This window comes from Crocuta crocuta, unplaced genomic scaffold, assembly GCF_008692635.1.
Source record: "Crocuta crocuta isolate KB4526 unplaced genomic scaffold, BGI_CrCroc_1.0 scaffold56, whole genome shotgun sequence".
NCBI classification, from domain to species: Eukaryota; Metazoa; Chordata; class Mammalia; order Carnivora; family Hyaenidae; genus Crocuta; species Crocuta crocuta.
Window position 1 is genome coordinate 6,671,631 of NW_027531334.1, and position 22,926 is coordinate 6,694,556.

Consider the following 22,926-nt stretch of genomic DNA (forward strand, 5'->3'; position numbering starts at 1 on the left):
CCTGGCACTAAATATAGCCTGGAGGAAAACAAAAGTCTGCTAAGCTGTAGGAACAGAAAATTGAAGCCAGGGGACCATAGCTATTGAAGAGAGTGGGGGGATCCCAGAAGAGAAAGAGATCCCCAGTTATTTCTACCCACATCTCTGACTGCTGAACCACATGTCTGGAACAGACTCAAAGCAGTTCCGGTGAAGGCCAAAGAACTGAATTGAGACTGGAACTACTACCTGCCTCCCCCAAAAAGAGTTCACAGTTCATATACAAGTTAATTGTTAAGACAAAGTAACATACCTATTGCAGAATAATGGAATTCAGAACTTCTACCTGTCATGTATTCATTGGGTACCAGCTATGTCAGGTGCCCATATGCCATTATGCTACGCATTAGGAATATTCTAGTAAGCAAGATAAAGTTTTTGCCTTCAAATGGCAGACAAGAAAGTATAATAAAATTTAGTACACCTGACCTTTGAATTGAACATGGGTTTAAACTTCTACATGGATCTTTTTGATACAGTGCAGTACTGTAAATGTATTTTCTCTTTCTTATGATTTTCTTAATAACATTTTCTTTTCTCTAGCTTAGAAATTTCAATATACTGCTCTGTAACTTTAAGTCCAGTCAATTCAGCATATAATACACATACAAAATATGTGTTAATTGTCTGTGTAAGCTATCAGTAGGTCTTCCAGTAAAAAACAGGCTATTAGTAGCCTGTTAAGTTTTTTGGGAGTCAAAAGTTATATGTAAATTTTTGGCTGGTGGGGGGTGTCGGCACCCCTAACCCCCATGCTGTTCAAGGGTCAATAGTAAATTTTTTGATAGAAGTAAAGGGAACACGTGATAGAAACACCTAATCTAATGTAAGTCTTTACAAAATTTTTAATCAGGCAAAGCCAAAGGAGTAGACTATTTCAAGCAAGCCCTAGAGGTAAAATAGATGGTATATTCAAGAACTAAAAGAGGCTCAGTATACATGGTATATATATTTTAAGAAAAAAATGACAAGAGAGGACACTAGTGAGTGTAGCAGGGAAAAAGGGGTCTGAAAAGCAAACCTAAGAAGTCTGAACTAAATTAAGAGCAATGAGAAGCCTCTGAAAGATTTTTAAACAGAGAAGTGATATGGTTCACTTACCATTTTTTAAGTGTTCTTGGTGGCTATGTAAACAATTGGCTGAAGAAAGGTAAGTCTTGGGACAAAAAGACCATTTCAGAATTCCAAGTGAGAGGTAATGACTTCATTTAGTTTAGTGCAAACGTAGGGGCAGAAGTAAGGAGGCATTTACATTTTTAAGAAGGTGTATTGACTGGGCTTAAAAAAAGTTACAGAGCAGTCCTGGGAAGGAAGATTCCAAGTCCAATTGTGGACATGCTGAACTATAGTTATTTCTGGAAATAAAAGTGGAGCTTTCTGGGGGTGCCTGGCTGGCTCAGTCAATTAAGCCTCTGACTCTTGATTTTGGTTCTGATCATGATCTCGCAGTCTGTGAGTTTGAGTCCTGCATCAGGCTTTGCACTGGCAGTGTGGAGCCTGCTTGGGATTCTCTCTCAAAATAAACTTTAAAAACTTAAAAAAAATAAATAAATAAAAGTGGAGCTATTTAGTATGCTGGTGGATAGATCTAGATTTTAGGAGTGAAACCTATGCCAGAGATAAACACTTGGGTTTCATTAGCTTATAAAGGAAAACTGATGCTTACATATTAATGCCATATTCCTGGTAGTCTGAAAAATGGTAGACATTTACACTTTCAACAGAAGAAAACAGACTCAATGAATTAGGAGAACTTTTTATATTGAAATTTCTAATTTCAATACCTATAATGCTCTATACCTCTATGAGTTCCCAGTTTACACTAGATCTTCCTGTGCAATACAGTTTTCTCATCCAAGAAATAAGATGATTCTAATTGTTCAGGTAAGCTTGAAGGACTGGATGAGTTTTGAAAGCTAGGAGAAAGTTTTACATCAATAACAATTTAAATGACTTTAAGAAAAATATGTTTTGTTTTCAGGAAAGGATTATTTTCATATTTAGGGGAAGCATCCACATAAATAACCCTTACTTCCTTTAGAATTTAATTGCCTGCAGTGTAGGGAGAGAGGAGGAGACACACGTCAATCAAATAAAATTTTTGCATAGAATACTCCTTTAAACTTAATAGAGCTCCTAAATAAATAAATAAACAAACACACAAACTTAATGGAGCTCCAACAAGTGACAGAAATAGAAAAAAAGCAGCAGCTGAAAAATACATACATGCTCAGGAAAAATGATAGTTTATATCAAGCTTACCTTGCTCCTAAATTTTCAATGGTTATATATTCATCCTTTCTCACAACTTCAAACTGCAAGTGATGGAAAAAAAATAGCCCTAAAGTAGTTCAATTTTCAAAATTCTTTAATGCTACTTCTTAGCCTTACTATATGAAAGAAGACAATGAGAAGCTAAACAGATTTTAAAACAAGTCAAACAGAAGTAACAAGGTGAGCCATAAACAATCCTAATCAAACAACAAACTACAGTGGATCTTAAAAAGCAGTCCTACTTTATAGCAGTATAGAATTTAAAACACACAAAAATACATATGTAAAAAAAGAAATAATACATATTTATCACTTTGGTCTACTTACTTTTAAACTGAAAATTTGACGAGATACTTCACTAATTAGAAAAAATTAAGTATATACAATTTGAGTACATTGTACATTGTAATAGGAACAATATCTGATGTTCTACATATATTTTCATGGAAAATGCTTACAAACTGAAAGAAGTTCAGAAAGTCTAAAATTGTTTTAATCTTAGATGCACAGAATTAGATAATCATCCTGGGTTTATTACAACACTTTCCCCATTGGTACAGCCATTGCCTGCTTTGTTTCTCTCCTTCCCTCCCCCTGTATGTGCATCTTTAAAAAAAAAAAGGTTTTTTAATTCTTAAGGACCACATAAATAAAGGCCAGAGAGCTTAGTCATCATCAAAGAGGAAAAAGTATGACTAGAATACTATTATGATTCCCAAATCTGTTTGGTAAAATCTATCATTTCAATGAAGGAAAGCAAGAAAAGTAAGAGAAAGATACTTACCAAAATTTTAACAATTCCAGGTACATCACATTGTAGCATCCTTACCATGTCACCTGTACATCCTTCCTTCAAACATTTCCTCCCACTAAAACTCTAAAGTTATCAATAGAAAAAACAATTAATAGAAGAAAAACAAACAATAAAAATAGAAAAAAATCACTAATGTACAAAATTGATTAAAGTTAAGTGCAGATGTTGCTAGATGGTAAAATAAAAGATGTGAATAAACACTTGAGAGTTAGCTGTTTAAAGATGGTCCTGGGGCACCTGGGTGGCTTAGTAGGTTGGGCATCTGGCTCTTGGTTTCTGCTCAGGTCATGATCTCACGGTTCATGGGTTTCAGCCCCACATCAGCCTCCACACTGACTGTGTGGGGCCTGCTTGGCATTCTCTCTCCCCCTCTGCCCCTCTCACTCTCTCTTCCTCACTCTCTCTCTCAAATTAATAAATAAAAACTTAAAAAAAATAAAATAGTCCAATTTGTATATTAATGGATTTCCTATTTAAAATGCATGATCACACTTTTCTCTCTCATCATTTCTACTTCAAAATCTTCAAGAAGCTATATTATAGCCTAAAATGTACTTGCTGCCCCACAGGGAAAGCAACTTCAAGTAAACTGCACTGATTAAGCAAGTATAAAAAGGAATACTGAATTTTTATCAGATATATGAAGATTCTGAGGAAAGGAATAAGAATGTTGAGTCCTTTCTTTGGCTCTGATCTTGCTACTTCCCCTGGTTAAGTTATGTAGTGTTCTTTTACTTCTCTTTCTAAAGTTGAGCTATACTGAATGCCCTCAAAGAAGGTGAAAATTATGCACATGTTGCTTAAAAAAAAGGCATAATGCTTCATACAATGATGTTTAGTGTACAATGTAAGTTCAGCTTTTATCTGTTAATCCTCACAACAATCTTAAGAGGTAGGTATTACTATCCTCACTTTAAATGGTTTAGAAAACTGAGTCTTAGAGTGGTTAAATCACCAGCCTAATGTAAAAAAAAAAAAAAAGTAGGTGGCTCAATCTGCACTTGAACCCAGATCACTCAACACCATATACAATAGTCTTTCTACTATACCATAATTCCTATATAAGGGGTTTTCTGCTGTGTGCAAAACATAAACACTCTAGAACCAAACAGTACAGACCCAACTTATGGCCATTAGCTCACTAAAGAGTAATCAATATGGAATTGGGCTTTGGAATTCCACTTTCATAAGAATTCCGTTATATTACCTTAGGTAAATAGAAATCATTACAAATAGGGGTGCTCAGTTGGTTGAGCATGTGACTCTTCATTTCGGCTCAAGTCATGGGAACAAGCCTGCATCAGGGTCCGTGCTGGTATGAAGCCTGCTTAAGATTTTCTCTCTCTCCCTCTGTCCCCTTCCCCCATGTGCACTCTCTATAAACAAATAATTGCAAATATATGATGGAAGACTATTACATTTATTATTGTCCCCTACTCCTTAAAATAGAAACTGTCCTTAAAATTATATGTATCCTTTCCATTTTTTTTGTTTAACAAATATATTCTTTGACTTTATGTTCTTTATATGAATATATCCAACAATATTTCTATTTTTAGGAATATAAACTTCTAAAAGGGAGGGAACAAATTGATAGAAATCACTAAACAAAGGAACTAGCAGAGTATCCCCAACAAAGATGTGTTTAATAAATGGTGATGATGAACAAACAACACTGAGGAGAAAAGCATCAGAGACAATAGGCAAAGAAAAATAGAGGGAAAGGAAAAGGAGAGATGGATATGAACAGAAAGAAATGAAGAGAAACAGATAAAGGAAGAAATGCTGTGAAGTTCTGAAGGAAAAACAAATACCTGATCATTTTCACCTGGATATTTTAAATTCTTGAACTTTTTCCAACAAATTTTATGGAAATAAACACAGCAACTTTTGCTGCACATTAACTGAAAAAATCCCTGGAGAAGATAAAAGTAACCTGTTTACATGAAAACAGTAATTCATACACATATAGAAAATACTACCATAAGTCTCATTCATTCATTCATTCATTTATACATGAATACCTTAAGTCATTTTCAAAACTATGCTATAACTAGATGAGCTTTACATGGCATTCAAAAATTGATCAACAGCTCACTGGTCGTCAAAGAACTTTATAGGTCATTTTGTATAGGTACATTTTTCCATCACTAAGACAGTGTATTAGGACAGAAGGAAAAGGCAATCAATTTGAACAAGTCAATGTAATCTTTTCCATATACCGTATACAACAAAATATCAGAAATTTGATGTGTGGTCTTTTCAGAGGAACACTCTCTCTGCCCCTCTTCTACTCCATTTTTACATTTCTCTTTTCCTTCAGCCTCAATTTCATACCATTTTCTCCTGCATCTCTGCTAATAATCACCAGACCTGATTTGTTCTCTTACTAAGAATCTAAGTTCTCAGAGATATTCAACTTCTTAACTGCATGCATTAATACTGTAATTAAACTAAGGACTCTCTTTAAATAATATTTTGAGGCATAATAAAAATAATTTTTATCTAAGAATTTTATAATCATATTAATTTAAAATCAGTTAATAATTATATTACCTTGTAATTGGTGTTCTTTAAAATGTCAGCTTCACAAGATCGCTCACAATCTAGATAACTGCAAATCGTCTCCTTCATTATATTACTTTCAGTTGTCTTGATAAAATCATTAAGAAGATCCTAGATTAAAAGTTTTTTTTAATTTTATGAACTATTAGTAACAAGACTGCAACACTTCCAATATTTTACTTTATATGTCCATTTTATTATCTCCCTTTTTGAAGGCATCATGTTTTCTTAAAAAACAGTATAGAACATATTTCCCTCATTCAAAGTAAACAATACATGAGGAGGCCCTAAATTAAAAAATACTGGGCTTCTTACTGAACATAAACATGGAAAAAGGAAAAAGTCTGTATTTGAGTCTGTACCTCTATTCACCATCCTAACTCCCAGCATAACACCTGGCATGTTCCTGTTAAAAATTACTTGCTCTGATATACATACAGAGACAACAAATTACTGGGAGCCCAGGAGGCTCTGCAGAATTAAATTGATGGCTGATTTTGAAGAATAAAGATGCTCTGACCAAATTAACTAAAACATTTTAGTATCAAGAAAAGAGAGAAATAAATGAGAGGCATTTAAGGACCTGTCAGTAGGAGGGTAGTATATCCTGTCAGCATAGCCAATAGCTAAATGGAAACGCTAAAAACAACAACAAAAAAAGGACTCACAGAATGCATGTAACTACTAAAGTTTCACAGATCTCAAACTTAATACTTCAGTATTGATCTACTGATATTCCCATCAAATATATGCTGCACATACATATAGGCATATATACATATGGATATACACAGCTAGTTATAGGAGTGTGTATCTCTGTGTTCTCCATGTTCTCTACTCCAGCCCCTTGCCTTCTTTAGAACACTAACTACAATTTGTAACTATTTATTATTACTTTTTCCCCTTTTTAATCCTTTTCTTCTTTATTCTTTATTCCTGATCTTTTGCCTCCCATCTTTGGCATTCATTCAACATATTTACTGAGTGCCTGTTTTAAGCCAGCTTGTTATGGAAGTTATGTATGTTAATGATACAGTAAACTCAGCAGGCTAAGACTTAGCCCTCATAGGACTCACATCAATGTCATCTACCACTATCTATTCAGCTTCAAGCCAGAAATCTTGAAGCCATCCACTGCATAATAGATTCCATCACCTTTTGCATGTAATATTTCAACAAGTAACTATTGAGTCTTCTTACAAAATATACTGCAAGTCTTTCCACTTCTATCTCCATTGCTACCACTCTTTCTTACCTAGATTATTAACTGTAACAGCTGCCTAACTGGCCCCTTCCTCCCCACCTACTCTGCTCCAAGGTACTCTACACAGAAGCAAAAGATGTCAGTTCCTTGCCTAAAACTCTTCAATGGCTTCCCACTGTACCTAAAATAAAGCCTGGAGCCCTTACCAAGGGCTGACTGCAAGGTTCTGCAGAACCTGCTGCTGAACCCAGTATATCTAGCCATCTCTTCAAATTCATCTCTAGCCTTGCTTATTATAAAATTCACATAGTTTTACTTTTTCAATTCCTCAGACTTGCTTGCCAAGGCCTAAGAGCTTTCCCACACTATATTCCATTTACCTAGAATTGTTCTTCCCCCAGTCTTTACAGAACTAGTTCTATTCTCAATCTTCTGGTTCCAACTTGAATATCACCTCCCAGAGAGGCCACATATACATATGCATATGTAGACAGATAGATATAGATACGTACAGGTATACAAGTGTATATGTGCATGTTCTCCATTTTCTCATTTTATTATAAGTTTCTTGTATCATTCCACTGCTTAAAAGTCTTCAGAGGTTTCACATTAACCTCAAGATACAGTCTGAACCTCATACTTGGCTTATTAAGGCCTTCCATGATGTGGCTGATATTACCTCTGATATATTGTGCATTTATGAAACAAGAACAGATGGTCGTTTAAAAGACAAAAGAATATAATATACAACAACAACAAAAACTCTTGGTAGATACTAGCTAAAATAATCACTGGTTTCAGTAGAAGGATAGGAACAAGGGTAATGTTAAAAATAACAAGCATTTGAGGGGCGCCTGGGTGGCTTAGTGGGTTAAGCGTCCGACTTTCGCTTAGGTCATGATCTCGCAGTTCGTGGGTTCGAGCCCTGCGTCGGGCTCTGTGCTGACTGCCAGCTCAGAGCCTGGAGACTGTTTCAGAGTCTGTATCTCCCTCTCTCTCTGACCCTCCCCTGCTCACGCTGTGTCTCTCTCTCTCCTAGAAATAAATAAAAATATTAAAAAAATAAAAATGAAAAATAACAAGCATTTGAAAGGACACCACCCCGGCTAGGGTGCCAGCATCTCTAGGGGTGCTATATTCCCCCACCAGGATGAGCTAATCTAAGGGACTATATGAGGATAGGAACAACTGGGGCAGGGAAAGCCACTGGTGGAACTCACCCAGGATAAAAGGGTACAAGTCAGCCCTCTAAATGCCCTGAAAAGAAACTTATCATACTGTCTGGGAAGCAAGACTTTTGGTGGGCTGCCAGGCATCACCCTTAACAGATTAAGAACATGCTGGCCTACAGCCAAAACAGGGTGATTGGAGCATTCCGCTCTACCAGATACTAAACTTTTATTGGATTTTAAGGAAGTACAGGGAAGGAGGACTGGTGGAAAGTCCAAAGCAGCTGGAATGGTGGCTGGGTGGCCAAGAAACTCATGGCAGCAACTATTTTTGGAAGCAGTATGTAAAATAATTTAACATTATAATAACGAATATGATAGCACTAGTGTACACTGGCTGAATATCAGCCCTATGCAGAAAGCTAAAGCTGAGGAAAATATCCTAGAAATTAGCACAAAAAAATAAAATGTAAAAAATTAAGAAAAAAATAATATCAGAGATTCAGTTCAGGATAAGTATCTGAATAATAAACATTTCAGAAAGAAAAATGGAAGTGAAGAAATTATCAAATAAGTAAATTTTTAGAACATACCGGAACATTTTCAAAACATAAGCTCAGAACACTAGAGAACACAGAATGCCCTAAAAACTCCAAAAACAGGTCACAAGCAAAAGATCGAGAATCAGACCATTAGATTTCTCAAAAGTACTACTAGAAGCAAAGAGATAACAGAAACACACTGAAGATATAAAGGAAAATAATTTGTACCCTACAATTCTATGCCAGGCAAGATACAAATAAAGTGTACAAAAAAGAAATTATCTCAAAGACATGAAAGATCTCAAAAAATTTACTTCCCGATCAAGTGCCCTTTTCTTGGAAGCTCCACCGAAACATGGGAGTAAACCGAAATAGAAAGCTTGAGATTAAAAAAAAATGGAGAATTCTACGTAGAAGTGAAGAATATTCCAAGGAATAAAAGAAAAACCTAAGGCAAATTTAATAGAAACGTATGACTATTAGTAGGATGGAGAAAGAGAAGTATATGTGTTAAGGGGAGGTATAAGAAAGCTAATAAAACCTCCTCATCTGCCATAGTGGGAAGTCAAAGATAGTATCTACCATGGAGAAATATTTAAAAAGCACTACATCTTTTTAAAAATATATAGGAAAATACCAAAGAAAAATGCCTAGAGAGTTGGAAGAAGGTTTTTCTAGTTAGGAACTACAATTAAAGCTGATGGACCACAGACTGCTAATGTTTAAGTCTTCTAATATTTGACAAACTGTATACATGTATTATTTTGCATGAAATAAAAAAATTCACTGAAAAAAGTTTGGATAATAATGAAAAATATTTTAAAAGGAGGAGGAAAAAGAGAAAACTAAGACCAAGTAGGACCTGCTTTAGGCAAACAGTGAAGTTCAATGTTAAAAAGAATACATAAGGGGCACCTGGGTGGCTCAGTCAGTTGAGCATCCAACTTCAGCTTAGGTCATGATCTCACGGATCATGGGTTCAAGCCCCACATCGGGCTCTGTGCTGACAGCCAGCTCAGATCCTGGAGCCTGCTTCAGATTCTGTGTCTCCCTCTCTCTCTGACCCTCCTGTGCTCACACACTCTTTCTCTCTCAGAAATAAATAAAACATTAAAAGAAATTTAAAAAATACACAAAATCATTATTAAGTCTAGGTTTAAAGTCATGTGATTGTCCTGATAAATGCCAAAAACTGCTTATTCTATTGATTACTGAGAGAGCTACATTAAAATAGTACTGAGAGTGAAGAGTTTTCTATCTCTCCTTCTAGTTATATCAGTTTTTGTCCCATACATTTTGAAGCTCTATTATTAGATATATACAATTTGACCTATTATAGCTTACTAGAAATTTGAATTTTGTATTTTTACAAAACATCTGCTTTGAGGAATGTATCTGGCTTTAACATCAGCCCAAACATAAGGATCCTAAAGGTTTAAAGTAAAAGTCTGGAAAGAGATATGTCATTCAAACACTAACCAAGAGAAACTCAATGTAGCTATTTTCATATTAAACAAATTAAAAAGTGACTTTAATATGGCTTAAGAAATGGATAAAAGTTACCCCAAAAGTAAAGGATGCCAAGAAGTGTGGGAAAATGGAAACTCTCACACATTGCCTTAAAAATACAAACTGGTACAAACTTTCTAAGAGGATATATGAAGATAAATATCAACAGGTTCACAAGTGATTGACTTACTTCACAATTCCACCTTTAGACATGTGTTCTATGGGAATTATTTGGGAAATGCACAAATATCACTTTACCTAAATAGTGAAAAACTGGAATGTTTAGGATAAACTGAATATTCAACAGCAGGAAACTAGTTTTGCAAATTAAAGCACGGTTTTATGATAAACCATGAAAACAAATCATACTGTAGAAAAATCTACTGGGAAACTCAGAGTACATATTTCTGAACTATATATCAATGTATATAACATCATACCAATTTACTAAAAATAAAGGGTACAAGTGTTTATACATGTGTGTCTGGAAAACATAAATCAAAATACTAATATAAGTTTCTCCTTTTGAAGGAATATGGATAAATTTTATCTTTCAGCACTTATACATTTTTCAAATTTTCTGAAATAAGTTTAAGTTTTCCTACTACTTTTAAAATTTAAATCAACAACAAAATAATAGTAAATATAATTAGAAAAAAAGTTAATTAACTACCACATTTAGCCCTAGCCCTGTGTGAAGTACTAGACCTGTACAGCTTTTACTCCTCTTGTTTTTAATAACAAATCTTGTTAATTGTTAACACAGCTACCTCACTTCTCTTTATGTGTTGAATCATACTCACATTCTTCACAAAGTAATGGGATCAATGTTGTTTCTTATACAAAAAGCTAATTTCCAATAAAAGAATGTGCTTGCTATAGAATATGACAAAGTTAGCACAGACCACACTTCATCAAAGAGGATTCTGATTAGTCACAGATGAAACGTTGTTTTTGATTTCTTACTTTAAAAGTTGTAGGTAAATCTTCATCTTCTGTAGGATCTACGTCAAACCAATGGTCATTTGTATCTCCTATTTCTTGTAAGCTTTTATGAAATTCTAGCAGTCCTCCATTATATCTGTAAGGCATTTTAAAACAAGGTTAGTTTGAATGGGACTCTGTAACTTGATAGTTTACTAATAAGACAATGAGCAACTCGTTTTTATTTTATTTATTACTTTTGTGGCAAGTAGGGTGATGATAACCTCTGGCATGCTATAGAAATACAAATACTAGGACTCTCACCTGTGGTAGATTGGGATGAAATACAGGTGGAAGGGGAGGCAATAGATTATGTAGTAGCTCAAGCTTGAACAGTATGGGGGCCTTGGTAATTAAAGGGATTGTAGAGTTGGTTGGCTTTTGTCTACTGTCTTGGAAGCCTTGAAGAAAGAGAATGACAGTCACAGGTCAGCCAACTATTGACTCAGGGCACACTGTGAAAGACAGAGGACTCTATGGCAGCATTTAAATAGACTCTCATCTCCTGCAGCCATAAAGATAATCTGTGCTGAAAATCTGGCCAGATTTAGTCACAAGGTCAAACAAACTGCAAAAGAGACCAAATGTACCTCCTTGACAGGACTATTACCAACTCAGGACACTCTGTGAAAGCTAAAAGGCCTCTATGGTAACATTTAAAAAAAACCTTACCAACTCTAATAAGAGCAAACTGTGCGGAAAATGAGGCCCAGTATTTAATCATAAGGTTAGAACAACAGCAAAGACTAAAAACACTGCCTCAGCAGGACTATTATGCTAAAATTAGGGCTCTGATTGGGAACAAGTAGACCCTGAGGTATGAAAGGGAGACATTTAAGTAAAACCCTTAAATTGCCTTGAGCCCGGCTGACAAGGAGTATCAGAATCCCTTTACTGACCAAGAAAAAGTAAGATCTGAGGATCATATCTCAAAAGATGATGCCTTTCTTTCTCAAGATCCTCTCCTATCTGTGCTCATTACCCATAGACCAATAACTCTAGGGTCAGGTATAAACAGAGCCCAAATAAGAAAACAGAGTTCCTGCCCAGAAAGAAAAGGCTTATTCACCCTAAAAATTGCAGAACTTGACTAGTATGTACTGGCAGAAACATATGTGGGAGTGGATCTTAAGAGTGCTGACCCAATAGACAAATATAGAACTGGATAGGGAAGTGTATGTTGATATAGGATGACTCTTCCACAATTCAAGATTTACTTTCCTAGCCAGGACACCTGAGACACCATGCTGCTAAGAAGGTTACTTGAAGCTTGGATCCAAAAATGACCTATAGTAATTGAGGTGGAGAAGCAGGAAATCGGGGGGCAGAGTATTAAAGAAAGCTCAGGGAGGTAAGGATATTATAATGGACTTACTACGTAAGACCAGAGAAGCCACCACTAGACATAGTTCCCTGGAAAGGCCCAGAGGACACCCTACCTATTAAAGCAGTGTTTTCAAGCAGCTCAGTGGTGACTGTTTTCTATAGGCCAGGGATGAAGGTCAATGGTGCCATCATGTGACTGGGCTTTCTTGTATCTGTGATCATGGAAAACAGATTCTCTCCAATGTTCATCAGTAAAGAGACTAAAGAATAGTTGACACATCTGGGGGAAGGACAGCAATACATATTTTTTGTCTTGTCTCACACCTATGAGAATTCTCTCTACAATATAGACTAAAGAGATTTTGATCATCCTGAAATTCTACAAACCACCACACTGGTTCACAACGTTGACGACATCATGCTAGTAAATGGGAAGCAGGAAGTCTTCTGGGTACCCCAGTGAAAAACAAGCATGCCAGAGGATAGACGATAAGCCTAAAAAGAATCAAGTACTACCAGAGAGATGACTCTTCTAGGAATCCCATGGTTGCACACAGCAGTAATCCTGCATAAGGATTTAAACAACTGTCTAATTCATCTTTCAAATCTCAGTCAAACATTATTTCCTCAAAAAGACTTGATTCCCAGAACGAGACTGGGGGGCTAATAAAAACTTTAATTATTCACTGTATTGTCCTTCAGAGCTCTTTATTATATTTCAAAATTGATTAGTCATATAACTGATTATTTGATTAAGGTATATAATATTCATTATAATGTCAGTTACATGAAGATAGGAACTGTTTTGCACACCATTGTATCCCCAACATTAGCACAGTCTCTAGAATATGATACATTCTTAGCAAAAAAATTAATAAATTATGCTACAAATGGCTAAGGATACAAATAAGGAAACAAATAATCCATACTGGTTCCCCTGTACAGTTTCACTAAACATATAACCCCCAATGTTCCCCCAAACACAGCATCTGGACCCTTTCAATGCTTTAAAAGCTTGTTTATACCTTAAACACCTATTTAACTGGTGACAGTATTAATTATTTCAATCAGCATTTATTTATTAAGTCAAGCATTTTTGCGTTCTGAGCACTTTTTAAAGTATATTTATTTATTTTGAGAGAGACAGAGAGAGAGAATCCCAAGCAGGCTCCAACACAGTGCTTGATCTCACGAACTGTGAGATGATAACCTGATCTGAAATTAAAAAATCTAACGCTTAACTGACTGAGCCACCCAGATGCCCCCTAAGTACTTAATCAACTTCGGTTGGCACTATTATTACTTCCATTTTATAGATAAAAAGGATAAGGCTAAGCAACATTGCATTTCTTAGAGTCATTGACTAGATATACAACAGAAAATGGATTTAAACCCAGGTCTGTCAGACTCCAAAGCCTCTGTTCCTAATGTCTTTGCTACACTGCCTTTTATTGCCATGATCTGTTATGTTTGGTATTTAATACTCTCAACTACATTAAAGAAATTATTATCTACAGGAACAGGTGAAGAAGACCCAGAAGAACACAAATGTCGTCATACCTGGTATACTGCAAAAACTTTATCCATGTCACAATGCTAAAAGTTGAAAGGCAAGACCTACCCATTTATTAAAACCCTTACCTCTTCTGGGCACATCGAAGCAAACCACGTCCAAAATAAACTAAAGACATAAAGTTTTCACAAATTTCATTTTCTTGAATCACCATCTTCATCACTAGAAATTTATTTTCCGCTTCTGTATAATCCTGTAGTAACATAAAACTAGGTTTGGCTGATGTATAAAGCATTTTTTTCTTTTACAAGAATTATTTTCCAAACTGGAGAAATTAGGGCAGCTTTAATACTGGTCCAGTAATGCAGTCATTTATTCACATCTCTAATTCTAGCATCTCTGTGTGTGATCACATAGATAATATACTCAGTGATTAAAATACTTATTTACAAAAGAACTTAAGATCTTCTTTAGCCAACGTTTCAAAATGCACATTTAGAGAATTTCTAAAATCAACATTTTAATTCGTTAAAATCTAGTTACTGTATGTGAAAACACTTACAATGGGCAATAACACATGCTACATACCTCTTTCTTTCCTCTTTCAGTAAGTGCTACACCATACAAAAATAGTAATGTCAGATAATAACCAATATTAATCTGATGTGCCTAAAAAGAAAAAAAAATTTAATTGGCTCTTTAGCTGAAGCTACTTTCCAGCATAGTAAGCTTAATTAAATATCCTAGGCTACTTAGTAATTTTTAAAAAAGTAAAAATTATTATATCATCAATCATCTAATAAGAGAAACAGCAAATACATTTTAGATGTATTTGACAATTCAATCCTGAAGAAGAAAGAGGATAGCTGATGATCTCAAGATAAAACATCAGAGTGTGATTAAAGAAAATGAAAGCCATCAGGATTATAGTCTCCTTCCCTCTCCAGCCCCCACATGCTACAAATAGCTAAGGATCTCCATACAGATGTAGCAGGGAGTACAACTACATTCTGAGTTCCTGGAGTCCTTCAGCAGAGTGCTCTTAGAAACAACACAACACCCACTGTACCAATGTCAACTTCCTGGTTTTGATAATATACACTGTTATGTAACATGTAAATATTGGAGAAAACTGAATGAAGCCTATGCACAAACCTTTCTGCACTTCTGTATTGTACAGCTATATTTTTGCAACTTCTGTGAATCTAAAATTACCTCAAATAAAAAGTTTAAACATTGTCCATGGTGAATGATATTGTATATTCTGTTCATAAGCTCTCTACTGACTTAAGATCATAACCCAGTCTTTTGTCACATTAACTTTTTACAAGACTGTCCCATAAACAAGATTTTTTGCAGGTACATAGGAATGATAAGCATCTGCAGGATAGAAGTCTTTTTCTTTACTGATATAACTGTACTCTCTTACTTAGCATACTTCTCATGGCCAAGAGTACACATTTATGAAGTAACTGGCTGGTGTCGGAAGTTTGGCTTCAAACTGATCTCAGTGCAAATAGACATGCGTATTTGCTCTCAATGGATCAAGTCAGTCTGTGTTTACAAACTGGTTTCCATCTTAAAATTTTCATCTCTGCAGAGGAGGTAAAATGCAGTTCAGAGAATAGACTCTAAAGCCAAGACTAGATGGATTTGTATCCTGACTCTACTGCTGAATTAATAAGCAAGTTGTTTAGCCTCTTTACTTCACTTTCTAATCTATAGAATGGGAATAATGGTGGTGGGGAGGCCTAGTTATGAAGGCTAAATGAGCTAATCCTTACAAAAAGTGCTTAGAACAGTGTCTGTCATATAGCAAACACTAATTAAGTGTAAGGTATTATTTTATAACTTTAAAAAATTGGTTTCACAAATAAATACAACAGAGCCTTTGGCTCATACAAGTCTAAAAAGAACATTTTGAGAACAGGATAAGATGTGGAATTACAAATGTAATTACCATTATAAAGACAAGGTAAAGAACTCAGTAATTTATAGATGTAAGTGGTATGTTTCTGCTCTTCCCTTCCTACCATCCCCCATCCCCATTAGCAGGGATTATTCCAAGTACTGGAACTCAACAGATAATAGAGATATTATTGGCAACTGTCACCTGCCCTCACCCCACTGCCACCTCCTACAAAGCTGCCCTACCTATCCTTGGTGGCCTTAAGGAACCGGGAGAGCTATTTGGATACAGCAGTAGGCTGCTCTGATCATGACAATTCCAATTCTGCTCAACAGTGCTACCAGGAGAGGGATCTCTTTCATTTCTTAACATAAAACTCATCTTGGAAATAATGCCTAAGTACAGTAGGCTAAGCAATCCACATCTGTTAATGCTCATTTATTTCACTGCCTGACAACCTGGTCAGTGGGAGAAACAGCACATCTTCAGCATCCCAGAAGTTCTTGCTGAACGCTTGTTAATGCAAACTCCCTTTTGTTGCCTCTTTTGACTCCGTGTACAACTCACTTAGGGTGGTATATATCACCAGTTAGAACCCCTATCCCGAGAGTCCTAAATAAACACGATTTCTCCACATCTTTCTAATAAGGGATTTGGTGTCTTTGGGCACCTTGGTTGGTGCCTGGGCAGTCTTTTCTTGAAGATAACTCTAATCCATCATCTACATGTGTACAAAACTTAGTTCACTGATCCAAATTATTCAGAGAACTGATTTTCCCTTTCACTGTCCTATATACTATTGATGATGCCAGGTTTATTCTTCCTCAGATTTTCGATTTATTTCTAAAGTATCATTTGATACTGAACATACAAATATATCTTGTTAATTTTATCTTGCATGAGTACTCAATAACAGATGATAAAAGCTCCAATTTTTACAAATATAGAAATATCAGAAGAGGAGCTGATTAATAACTAGGAAGAAAGGAAGGAGTGGTTTCTCAAGTTTATAACTCTCTATTTCAATTGGGAAAGCCCAGTATTACTAGTTCAAGTTTCTCTTTATTGAAGATGAACAATTTTATGATAGGGAAGGGACTAGATTAGGCTCCTCAAGGACAGGCAGTCGTCAAAAAGTACAAGACACAGAAAGGAAATAAATGTATGCATACTTTTTCTCTAGAGATAAAAGGAAAACACAAGTTGGTCTACACCTTAAAACAAGCATGCATTGGCTACCCTCTCATTGAGAAATGTTGTCCAAATCCATTATTTCAAACTTTCAAAAGAAAACACTTACAGTATAATTAGTAGCCTGAACATTCCTAAGTGCTGCTTCCATTTGCGTTATCAAGAAACGTAAAGTTAAAACAGGAACAATTTCCTCCCCATTCTGGCTGTTAGCTGCAACTTCTCTCTGTGGAAAATAATTTGGTCCAAAATTTAAGTTAAAGCAAATATCTACACTTACTATTATACAAATAATACATGCTCATTGTAGAAAATCTGGAGAGGATTTAAAAAAAAAAAATCCATACCAGCCAGATACAACTGTTCTCTTGTTTGTTTTTAAGTAGTCTGACAAATCTTCTCTTTAACTATTTCCTCAAAACACTTAGAAAGCATTCCTAAGCCTGCCAAGGGGTTGGCCACATCCACTTCTGTTAGTAACCTCAGTTTATACTCATACCTTCTATTCTCTAAGCCTAGCTAAAATCTTCCTTCCAGCCCAGAGCCTGTGGTAAGCAGGAATGCTGGCATGAATACCAACACCTGGGCAAGGCATCTTAAGCTACGATCTGACTGGAATCAAGCTAATACAGGATTTATCTCACAGTTTGTTACTGTCATGCATGAAATGAAAATAGGACGGTGTGTCATCTTTGTATCCATTTCCCAAGGCCTTGTACCTACAAGTGCTTGGCTTAAGTTCCATGATCTGTTTAATGATATATTATCTGTGTGGAAAGTTTAACCTACACTTTCTTAACTTGGTTTCTAGTATAGGATACTGTTCCGTTTTTCTCCTAGATAACTAGAGACTTTATTTCGGTCTCTCCAGCACTCAATTTAATGAACCTCTTCTCCGTCATCACATACATTCCCTAGGTAAAGTAATCCACTTTCAGATTTTTAAATGGTGTCTACATACTGACAGTTTCCAAGTTTATATTTCAAGCTCAGAACTACCCCATTAATTCCAGACTCGTATATCCAATCAGTTACTCAATAGTATCTCTTGAATTTGAGTAGGCACATAAAACCTAACACTGAAGTTCCACTCCTTTAGAACTAAAAAAGCCGGACAAAATGTAAAAACCATTTTTTGAAAGCAACAGAAAGCTACCAAGGCATTGAAAATCTCTGGAGCCAAGATTCAGATATGAGACTGACTTTTGAAGCCACTTTTCTCCTTAAGGCAACTGCCATTTTCAGTTGTAGCTGAGGGGCTGAGATGCTAGGCGTAGATTTTAGCCAACTTACAAAGCTAGGGGAAAAAACAGAGGGTATGACCTATCAAGGATGAGGGACCCTGCTAAACACCTCATTCTTTGGTGGGGACCCTGAAAAAATAAATATACCCTTAGAGTAAGAGTGTCTGTTTTGGTTCCAGTTTGAATGCAAGTAGTTTATTTGGGAGGTGCAGAGAACAATGGTGGGGAATAGAGATGTGATAAGGGAAGGAAAAGTAAGCTTTAAATTAATGAGTGGGTTATTAAGATAGTTAGCCACAGTGGGCGGCTAGGGTTAATACAACAGGGAGACTATAAACAGTGAAAAATACAAGCTTCAGTATTATTCAACTCAAGGGGAGAGAAAACTGGGTTATTTGCAGAACTCCCAAGGCTCACTGATTGGTGATGGGGTGACGTGGGAATATTAATTCCTTGGGACTTCTGAACTGCCATGAGGAGTACACCCTTCTATAGTTNNAATCTTGAGGCATAGAGACATTCAAAACTGGAGACTGTCCATAGCATACTGAATTCAGAGTCCAAGGGGCCAAGAGTTATGTGCAGGACACTCACAGTATCTACTATAAAAAGGTAAACCATAAATAGACCCTTCTTCACAGAACAGAAGCTTGGAAACGTCTCAGTCCCTAGGTAAATGAAGTGATCTGCCATAAAAGCACAAAGAAGCATTACTAAGGGAAGGTTTTGTCCAGTTTTTCTAGTACTTCTCAATGCAAGGTTGCTCTAAATCAACTCAGGCAGCCACTGCAGGTAGCAGAATTCTCGATAATTCTTTAGATGACTGTGGAATTAGTTTTGATGTTTTCATGTTCATTCATGATTTGGGTTATTTTTGTCTTTTTCTTAAGATTTTTACCAGGGGGGTTATCATTTTTACTGATCTTAAAAAAAACAAGTTTTGGCTTTATTGACTTTCTCTTTTTTATTCTATTTCAATCAATTTAGATATCTTTATTACTTCCTTCTTTTGACTTTGTTTTTAATTTATTCTTCTTCCATTAATATCCTGAACTTTAGGTTTAGATGACTGATATTCAACCTTGCTTCGTCTTCTAATACATACATTTCAAATTATATATATTCCTTGAAACACAAATTTTACTTAAACACAAGTTTTGGTATACGTATTTTATTCAGTTCAAAAATTTGCCTAATTTCCATCGGGACTTCTGACCCATGGTTTACACTTAAGAAGAATGATTTTTTAATTATTCTGTATTGATTTCTAAGTGAATTGTACAGTAGTTAGAGAATATGCTCTATATTATATATTGTGATTCTCTGATGAGACTTGCTTTGTGACTAACACATGGTCAATTTTTGTAAATGCGCTTAAAACAGAATGTGTATTCTGCCACTGCCAGGTATTGTATTTCGTGTTTTGTCTGTGTGTGTGTCAATTAGATCAAGTCTGCTATTATTCTACCAATTTTGTGTCCATGTTCTATCAGTTATTAAGAGAGTCATGTTAAAATCTACTGGGATTGTTAATTTGTCCAGTTCCCATTATATCAATTTACTCATCTTCTCATACGTAACAGTTCTGTATGTATTGGATCTACTTCTGGAATTTATCTTCTATTTTCTAGACTTGTCCACTGAGTCAGAAGCAAGTAATATAATCTTGTACTTATGAAAGCTTCATATTAAGTTTTAGTATCTAAGTGGGCAAATTCTCAGCCCTTTTCCCCTACACTTTTCTAATTTTCTTGGCTATTTTTCCTTTTATTTAGAGTTAGCTTTCAGTAATAACAAAACCAAAAACAACATGCTTTTGTCATTTTTATTGGAATTATGTAAGATATGGACAGTCTTATCACACTGTGTCTTCCTACATGTATTGCTTTTCATTTGGCCTTCTTACCTTAGAGTTTTATAAATCTCTATTTAGTTTTAATATGGAGTATTGATTTCTAAACTTAATGTGAAAAAAAATCAGTCTGTAGGTACTTGCTAAAATGCAGATTCACAGACCTACCCCCAGAGATTTTGATTCTTTAGGACTTTAGTATGGGTTTCAGATGGTCTCATATAGGTGGTATAGGAAAAACTCTGGAGAAGTAGTTTCTGTCTTGTATATTTCTTAAGTGTTTTCCTAGCTATTTTACCTTTTTCTGTTGTTATCTGTATCTTCTAATTGGCCATTGTTTGCATATAGAAAGGCCACTGATTGTTGTTTCTGGGTGATTTCCAAAAGATAAGAGGGAAATAGTGGCATAGTTCTATCAGTTTCAAACGAGAATTCATACTGGAAAATTATCTCAGTTAAGGTTATAATAGTATGTAGTCCTCGGATATTTTTAGAGTTTGTTTGAATTGCCGGTCATAACAGAATTGATTTGTTTCATGGAAATAATTAATAATGTATTCTTCCACAGAAAAAACAACTGTGGAATTGTCCCAATTAAAAGCTACAAAGAAATGAGAAGAACATTTTCTTTAACTTTGAAAAACTCCATTCATTTAGGAGCTGATATCCATCTTATGCTGAAAGTTTCACAAATTACCTAAGAAAACTATTTCCAACATGGAAATCTACAGTGTATTTTCTATAGTACTTTACTCATAAATAAAAAAGTTTTGGATATTATTTATCTTACATTTTTGAAAAATTTGTTAACATCTTACAAATTAGGAAAACTGAAAGCAACTCCATGTACCAGGGTGACATGTTATGGATTATTGGTAAAATAAAAATAAACCCTAGACTTCACAGTCAGTGGCTACTGGCTAACCTACATTCCCACCATTATTCTTGAAATAACAGAGCACCAACTAACTTACTTCATTAATAAAAGTCTAAGTCAAGGCCTTTCACAAAAAGTAAGATGAAAATTTCAAAGCTTTGGCTATACTGTTGGGAGAAGGAAAGGAGGGAAAAAGAGTCACTGCAAAGTAATTAGAAATACATACATGATTTCTGCTCCTAGGTCCTGATAATTTCTGGTCTTTGACTCTGGGTCCTGACACAGAACTCCTAAGTACCTTGGAATTTCCTGGGTGATAGGAATATCTTTTGTTCTAATGAAGTGATACTCAGCAGGTTCCTGGATAGGGCTGGTCACCAGAAACACCAAGCCACGATTAGAAGCTTTAAGCTTTTAGCCCTATCCCCATTCCCAGAGGGAGGGGCTGGGCACTGAATTAACAATTATTCATTATGATATATAATGAAGCCCCCATAAAAATCCTGGAAGTATAGGGTTCAAAGAACTTCCAGCTTGGTGAACACATACACATGCCAGGGGAGTAGTGGCACATCCCAATTCCACAGAGGCAGAGGCTCCTGTACTTGGGACTCTTCCAGACTTTGCCCTATGTATCTCTTCATTTGGCTCTTCATCTAAATCCTTTATCATAGCATTTATTATATAATACTTTGGTAAACATGAAGTGTTTCCTGGAGCTCTGTGAGCTATACAACAAATTATGGAACCCAAGAGGGGTCATGGGAACTCCAATCTATAGCCAGTTGGTTAAAGTACTGGAGAAAGATTTGTGGGCCTGAGCCCTCAACTTGTGGGATCTGATACTAATTCTAGGTTGATAGTGTTAGAATTGAATTGACTTGTGGGATGTCAATTTAGTAAAGGAGAATTGGTGTGGGAATAAATCCACACATCTAGTGTCAAAAGTGCTGTGAGGGTAGTAGTAGTGTAAGAGTAAAGGCACATAGTATGTTTTCCCTGGAGAGTCATATACAAAGAGTTGTGCTTCTGCCCCAAAGAACAAATTATATTCTTACCTGCATAATTTGGAAGGAAAAATTTTCTTCTAAGAACTTCTTAATGTGAGGGACCACACCTTTTGGTAGAGTATTAACTGCATTCAATAACTTCTTCATCTCTGCTAGTAGGTTAACAGAGACAAGACTGGTAGGTGTGTCCTTTTCCTGTTTATCCTAGAAGACATTATTAATTAAAACTTTCCACAATTATACACGTTCATATAACTTTAATATTAAGACCAAATTATTAAAGAAATAAGGTGCCTTTACACACTATATGTAGATCACTGTGACAGAACTATACCCAGGAAAGTGACTAGGAATCAATAAAGTCCACAGTAGGACTATCTACCTACCCTTCTGGGTTTGAGTCTTAAATTAGGATTCCTACATTCCCATCAATGCCCAACAAATAACATACATTTTATTCTATTTCATTTTGTGAAAATTACATCTGAAAACATAGGAAAATGTTTGCTACATCTCAGTGAAGGGTATATAAGTATTCATTGTATTATTCTTACAACTTTTCTGTACATTTCATGTTTTTCAAAAAGTTCAAAAAAAAAAAACTAACACTTTCACAATGTAACCAGATAAACCCTAAAAATAATAACCACTGTCAGTATTGCACACATTACAAACTAAAGGTCAATTCTGCAGTCAAAACTCACCACAAAATCATCTAATATTAATTACCAAATTGATACACAAGCAAGATTATGGCATGAATAAAAATTTTTTAATAGGACATACTATAAGCTTCAGGCTTATTCAATATTTTTCTTATTATAAAATGACTTAAGTTAGCTGTTATAAATTATATAAATTCCATCTTTTAAGTCAGATATCAAAATATTTGATGCTCAAATCA

At 35.4% G+C, this 22,926-nt stretch overlaps 1 protein-coding gene across 2 annotated transcripts in view; it reads right to left on the minus strand.

The window, feature by feature from the left end:
• DZIP3 (DAZ interacting zinc finger protein 3) overlaps positions 1 to 22,926 on the minus strand; it is an 89,190-nt gene that overhangs the window by 49,815 nt on the left and 16,449 nt on the right. For both annotated transcript variants that reach the window (XM_077771797.1, XM_077771796.1), the window contains exons 4-12: positions 22,071 to 22,226; positions 17,149 to 17,265; positions 14,528 to 14,608; positions 14,068 to 14,192; positions 11,083 to 11,197; positions 5,684 to 5,803; positions 4,942 to 5,043; positions 3,098 to 3,190; positions 2,302 to 2,354 (exon numbers count right to left, since the gene is read on the minus strand). In XM_077771797.1, the coding sequence (XP_077627923.1) occupies positions 2,302 to 2,354; positions 3,098 to 3,190; positions 4,942 to 5,043; positions 5,684 to 5,803; positions 11,083 to 11,197; positions 14,068 to 14,192; positions 14,528 to 14,608; positions 17,149 to 17,265; positions 22,071 to 22,226 (962 nt within the window). The remainder of the gene's footprint in view (positions 1 to 2,301; positions 2,355 to 3,097; positions 3,191 to 4,941; positions 5,044 to 5,683; positions 5,804 to 11,082; positions 11,198 to 14,067; positions 14,193 to 14,527; positions 14,609 to 17,148; positions 17,266 to 22,070; positions 22,227 to 22,926) is intronic.